The sequence below is a fragment of the Cicer arietinum genome, chromosome 4, assembly GCF_000331145.2.
Source record: "Cicer arietinum cultivar CDC Frontier isolate Library 1 chromosome 4, Cicar.CDCFrontier_v2.0, whole genome shotgun sequence".
In the NCBI taxonomy this organism is placed as follows: Eukaryota; Viridiplantae; Streptophyta; class Magnoliopsida; order Fabales; family Fabaceae; genus Cicer; species Cicer arietinum.
Window position 1 is genome coordinate 43,561,241 of NC_021163.2, and position 6,709 is coordinate 43,567,949.

Consider the following 6,709-nt stretch of genomic DNA (forward strand, 5'->3'; position numbering starts at 1 on the left):
ATAATCATTATTAAAATATATTTTAGTTTTATGCAAAGGAAGAGTTGTGATATACATGAACATATGTCTTTATTGTATTGTATGTAGGTGGATACATTAAAACATTAATAACTTATTTAAAAAATTAAAGAAAATTGTAATAATCAATTATAAGATGATTTACATATATATAAAAAAATATGTCCACAAATTTAGAATTTTATGAAAATAGATATCAATAATAAAAATAGTTACATTGTAATTTATATTTGTTTAATCAACCTTATACAAATCATGAGTAATGAATCTAATTATATGATATACTAATACTACATTGTATCTATATACGAAATATTTATGGGGTATTACCTTAGTAGTAAAAAATTAACTCTATGACATTAAGGGAAGAAGTTATAATCATATCACTAATGGATGGAAGGAGTGATGCCTATCACGAGTAGGTAAAGAAACATTCATCAAAGCAGTTGAGCAAACAATCCTCAATTACATATCTAGTTGTTACCAAATACCTGATGGATGCTGCAAGGAGATTGGTTCAATGTTAGACAAGTTTTGTTGGGGATCAAATGAAGAAAGTAGGAAGATTCATTGGATTAGTTGGGAAAAAATGCCTTGAGCAAAGAACCGAGGAGGCTAAGATTTAGAGGTTTCACTATGTTCGACAAGGTTTTTTTTTGGTAAACATTGTTGGAGACTAGTCACTAGTGGAAGTTCTCTTCTAGAAAATATTCTAAAAAACATATATTTTCTCAATGGCTTATTTATGGATGCAATTGTGGGCTACCAACCAAGCAATGCTTATAGGAGCATCATTAGTGCTAGGCAATGTGTGTCCCAAGGTGGGTGTTGGGTAATTGGAGACGGTGAAACAAAGAAGATTTAGAAGGATCAATGGTTGTCAGACTATTCAAAGCTTAGTTCAAGGATACCGAATTATGCACTCAGTGAAGATGATTTGGTTAAAGATCTTTTGGTTTCAGGACTACAAGCTTGCGATAGAGACCTTTTCTTTTCTTCTTTCAACCATGCATAAGCATAATTGATTATCAGTATACCTTTATATATTCGTATATCCCAAGATAAGTTGGTTTGACATTAGGAGAAAAATGTTATTTACTATGTTCGGTCAGCTTACCACCTCCTTTGTATGGAAATAGATAGACAACTTCTTGAACCATATCGATCCTTTGACGATAAAACTTGGAAAGAGATTTGGAGGGCTCCAATCCCAATAAAATTTAGAACTTCATGTGGAGGCTTGCGAATAATATATTACCTACAAAAACAATTGTTGAAGAAAAGTATGTATCTTGATTCTATATGCCTTCTTTTTCATGAAGCTAATATAATGCGATTAAGCTGGTTTTGTTTGCCTTCCAACTTGGATCACATGTCCCAAACAATGTTGAGTTAAATTGTTGGATTCTTAAATGGCTCACTTGTAAGGATAAACTTGATGTTCAATTGTTCTGTACACTAGTGTGGAAATAATGGAATGCGCGAAACCAAGCTATTTCCAACAATGTGAAAGCTGGTCCTGTGGCCATTGCTTATGCCACGACCTCGTTTGTCCATGAATTTAATGTTGCAAATCCAACAAGGTCCTCCATTCCCTATCAGTTGTCTTCAGATAGTGTAGACCAAGATGCATCAACACATGTTCTCTTTTTATTAACACAAGATGCTTCTCCAATGGCCAGACAGACTGGGTTTGATTGCTAAGAATCGGGCAAGGGCCATTTTGTTTTGCGCTACACAGTTGGTGGCACTACGCCAAAAATGACATTTAACAGCGCCCATTTTACAGCGCTTGCTAAACACAAGCGCTGTTGTAATTATATTTTAAAAATAACGGAACCTATTACAGCGCTTTTGATGCAAAGCGCTGTAAAACAAGCGCTGTAGTAGGTTATATTAGAAATGACTATTAGAATCTCTCTATTCAGTTCAGTTCAGTTCAGAAAATAAATTAATCACATTTAACAGCGCCCATTTTACAGCGCTTGCTAAACACAAGCGCTGTTGTAATTATATTTTAAAAATAACGGAACCTATTACAGCGCTTTTGATGCAAAGCGCTGTAAAACAAGCGCTGTAGTAGGTTATATTAGAAATGACTATTAGAATCTCTCTATTCAGTTCAGTTCAGTTCAGAAAATAAATTAATCAGAACTTAGTATAAAACACTCAATTCAGATTAGAAATGACTATTAGAATCTCTCTATTCAGTTCAGTTCAGTTCAGAAAATAAATTAATCAGAACTTAGTATAAAACACTCAATTCAGATTACATATGACTATTAGAATCTCTCTATTCAGTTCAGTTCAGAAAATAAATTAATCAGAACTTAGTATAAAACACTCAATTCAGATTAGAAATGACTATTAGAATCTCTCTATTCAGTTCAGTTCAGTTCAGAAAATAAATTAATCAGAACTTAGTATAAAACACTCAATTCAGATTACATGCATATTTACAATAACACAGTTCAGATTACATGCATAGCTTATATAAAACAATTAAACATATACATTAAGATGCCCTTCTTCTTTTCCTGGTGACATTCACATTTGTTTGTCCATTTACAATACGAAACGATGGATTAATCCAAATTCCCTCATCATGATCATCTCTAAGATATAAACCATCATCAGTTGAATCAATTTCATGTGGTTGTTGTGATGTTGCAAATAAAAGATCATTACCAACATCTTCATCATTATTGTTATCATCACTTATTTTATTGGTCGATAGGACAACAAACCATTTATCATCAACAGGATTAGTGACATAAAACACTTGTTGAGCTTGCGACGCTAAAATAAAAGGCTCGTCTTTGTATCCCACCCTATTAAAATCGACAAGCAAGAATCCTGACTCATCAATCCGAACGCCATTATTATTATCGACCCACTTGCAACCAAATATGGGAACACGAAACATTGTGTAGTCTAACTCCCATATGCGCTCGATAACCCCAAAATATGATAGATTTGCATATATTGGGTTTTTGTCTTTTGCACTTGAGACATGCATCGCTTCAGCTACGAGAGTGACTCCACTATTTTGCATAGTGGTCTGATCATCTTGTTCTTTGGTATAAAATGTGTAGCCGTTAATAACATAACCAGTGTAAGAAAAGACATGTAAGCTCGGACCATTTGCTAGCCACCTCAATCTATTTGAAATTGATCCGGGGTCTATATCAAATTTTGACATTATGTGATTTTTTAACCATGTTACAAAACTTCGATTGTGCTCTCGAGTTATCCAATTTTGATTCCTATTCATGTTCAAACGAGATAACTGATCAATGTGTATTGTAACATACGGTTGAACCTCATCATCATTGTGCAGAACATACAATTGTGCCTGCTCCCATTCTGTCCTTGATATAGTCAGTAGTCTCCTTCCAGTTATCCCTTCTCCTGATAGTCTTCCCGAATGACGAGACATGGGAAGCCCTATGGATTCAACATTGGACAGATATTCAGTACAAAATTCAGCAGCCTCTTCAACAATGTATCGTTCAGCAATACAACCTTCTGGTCGACTTCTACTTTTTACGTACCCTTTTAATATTTTCATATATCGTTCTATCGGATACATCCATCTCATATAAGCTGGCCCACAAAGTTGTGTCTCCTTAACCAGATGAACAGTAAGGTGAACCATTATATCAAAAAACGATGGTGGGAAATACATTTCAAGCTCACACAAAGTAACAACAATTTCCCTCTGCAATGTCGGTAATTTCTGAGGGTCGATCACTTTACTACAAATTTCCCTGAAGAAGAAACATAATCTAGTTAAGGCTAGTCGAACTTTTTCAGGTAAAATGGAACGTATACCTATTGGTAGCAAATGCTCCATTATAATATGACAATCATGGGTCTTCAAACCTTTTAACTTGAGGTCTTTCATACAAACCAAATTTTTAATGTTCGAAGAGTATCCTTCTGGAACTTTAACTTCGTGTAGAAATTTACATAAAACAATTTTTTCCTTTCTAGATAGAGTATGAGCGGCTGGAGGTAGATATGTGCGATTTCCTTTCTTTACTGGAGCCAGTTCATTTCTTATTCCCATATCGACCAAGTCCAATCTTGCATTGACGCCATCTTTAGACTTTCCTGGAACATTGAGTAACGTACCAATAACACTTTCAAATACATTTTTTTCAATATGCATCACATCGAGGAAATGTCTTACATACAATGACTTCCAATATGGCAATTCAAAGAAAATTGACTTTTTCTTCCACCCAGTTTTCACCAGCTCTCCCGCAAAAGGTTTGCCAAATTTATTGGTCAAACCTTGTACTTTTTCAAGTATTTGATATCCAGTCGGTGCTAAAGGAGCTTTACCTTCCTCTGATTTTCCATTGAATGCATTTCTCCACCCACGATACTGATGACTATAAGGTAAAAATCTACGATATCCAAGAAACATATTCTTCTTACAATGTTTCAACCGCATCCAATTTGTACTCTCTTCACATATAGGACATGCACACTGACCTTTAATGCTATATCCTGATAAATTACCATATGCTGGAAAATCATTAATTGTGCCGAACAACATAGCCCTCAAATTGAAACATTCTTTCTTATACCCATCATAAACTTCCACACCTGTCTCCCACATACGTTTTAAATCTTCGATTAGAGGAGTCAAGTATACGTCGATATCATTCCTCGGTTGTTTGGGTCCAGAAATTAACAGAGACAACATCATAAACTTACGCTTCATACATAACCATGGAGGTAGGTTATATATTACCAAAATCACAGGCCACGTGCTATGTGAGATGCTTTGAAGACCATGTGGATTCATTCCATCAGTAGAAAGTGCAAGTCTTAGATTTCTTGACTCTATCCCGAATTCAGGATACTCGTGATCAATTTTTGCCCATTGTGGGGAATCTGCAGGGTGTCGAAACATTCCATCTCTAATTCGTTCATCTGCATGACATGTCAAGTGTTTTGAATCTTGTTCACTGCGATACATGCGCCTAAATCTTGGTATTATAGGAAAATACCTGATGACTCTTCATCATATGCATATTTTCCCACTATTTTACTCTTATTTATCCTCAATCATTAGTTAAATTAAGGATTTATTTGATATATTTTGTTGATTTTTGTTCTTTGAGTTGATAAAATGTTTTGTGTTTTTATTTCGTTGATTAAGTAGGAATTTGTCGTAATTTTACATTGCGTTTTGTTTTAGTGCAGTGCTGAATTTTGGTGAGAAATCAACATGACACATGTAGAGTATTTCAGCCATATCTGGAGTTGAAGATGTTCAATTGGGGTCAAACACAGTGCAAATGAAAGCTAAGATCTATAGCTACACCTTTCATGAAGACATCGGAATCAAATTCAGACTCGAAAGAGGAGAAAAATGCAATATACGCCGGACATCAGATGCTGAGCGCCCGAGCGCGCCCGAGCACAAGCCAAACGCTTTTTCCAGCATCTGCTACTGCCCAAACGCGTTGGAGCGCGTTTTTCCGCGCCTGGGCGCGCGACCCGCACCAGGAACCATAAAAACACAGATTTTTACTGTTTTAGGGATCTTTTTCACAATTGGGAAGTTGGGAGACTTGTGCCCTAGCATAGAAACTCAAAGACGGCCGTTTCTAACGCCATTGAAGCAGTTTTATCAAGAATCATCCATGAATCATTCTTGTAATTCTTCTTTAATCCTTATCTTTTGTATCTCTGTCATGAGTAACTAAACCCTATTTGTTAGGGATGAGTGTAACCAGATGAAACCCTTATTTTTCTGATTTGATTTCTAGTTATATGAATGAGTTTATTGAATTGTTTTTCTCATCTCTGTGCTTAATGCTTTTTATTGCTTGATCAACATTAAAATGTTCTACGATTTGTATTTTGAAACGGAAGTGGACTTTACGAATGCTTGAGATGAGAAATTCATGAATTTGTAGTCTAGACATAGGTGCAGGTCATGAAACCAATTAAATTAGTTGCAAAGCAATAATTTACAAGAGAATTTCTATACGGTAATGCTTAATTCTAATCTTAAATCTACTAAGGAATTAGGGGTTACTTTGGAATTAAAGGTTCTGTCACTAAGACATTAGGGCAAGAATAATAAAGAGAATTCGGTAATAATTCAATAAAGGATTTCAATAACTAGGATCAAATTAGACACCAAGGTTGGATTCGAAGTGAAACTCATCCCTGACATTTTTCTCAATTTATAAAAGATCAATTTTACTACTGCTGTCAATTTTAAATATTATTTCAATCAACTTGGGAACCTTTTGTTCAATTTTAGTAACTAAATATAATTCAATAGTAAAACGCAATCCTTGAGTTCGACACTCGATACTACCGTTTTATTATTACTTGCAACGATTCAATACACTTGCTGAAACGCAATCAATACCACACAACTTTTGCTGAAGTAGATTCTTTCTTCTTATATCGAGAGACATTGCATTTTGAACACGCCTTAAGTAGTTCATATTCGTTTCGAAATAAAATGCAACCGTTAGGATACACATGAATCCTTTCGTAACTCATTCCAATAGAACACAAAATTTGTTTAGCCTCGTAGGTTCGACTGGGAAGTTCATTATCATCTGGCAACATATCTTTTATGAGTGTTAATAATTTTGTAAAGCTTTTATCAGACCATCCATTACTTGCTTTTAAGTTGTGCAACTTTAATATC

At 34.8% G+C, this 6,709-nt stretch overlaps 1 protein-coding gene across 1 annotated transcript in view; it reads left to right on the forward strand.

Annotated features, from left to right (window-relative positions):
• The first annotated feature begins 752 nt into the window (after window positions 1-752).
• The window catches only part of LOC140920070 (uncharacterized), a 29,088-nt gene continuing 23,131 nt past the window's right edge, over window positions 753-6,709 (forward strand). The window contains exon 1 of the mRNA XM_073367383.1: window positions 753-839. Coding sequence (XP_073223484.1) covers window positions 753-839 — 87 coding nt within the window. The remainder of the gene's footprint in view (window positions 840-6,709) is intronic.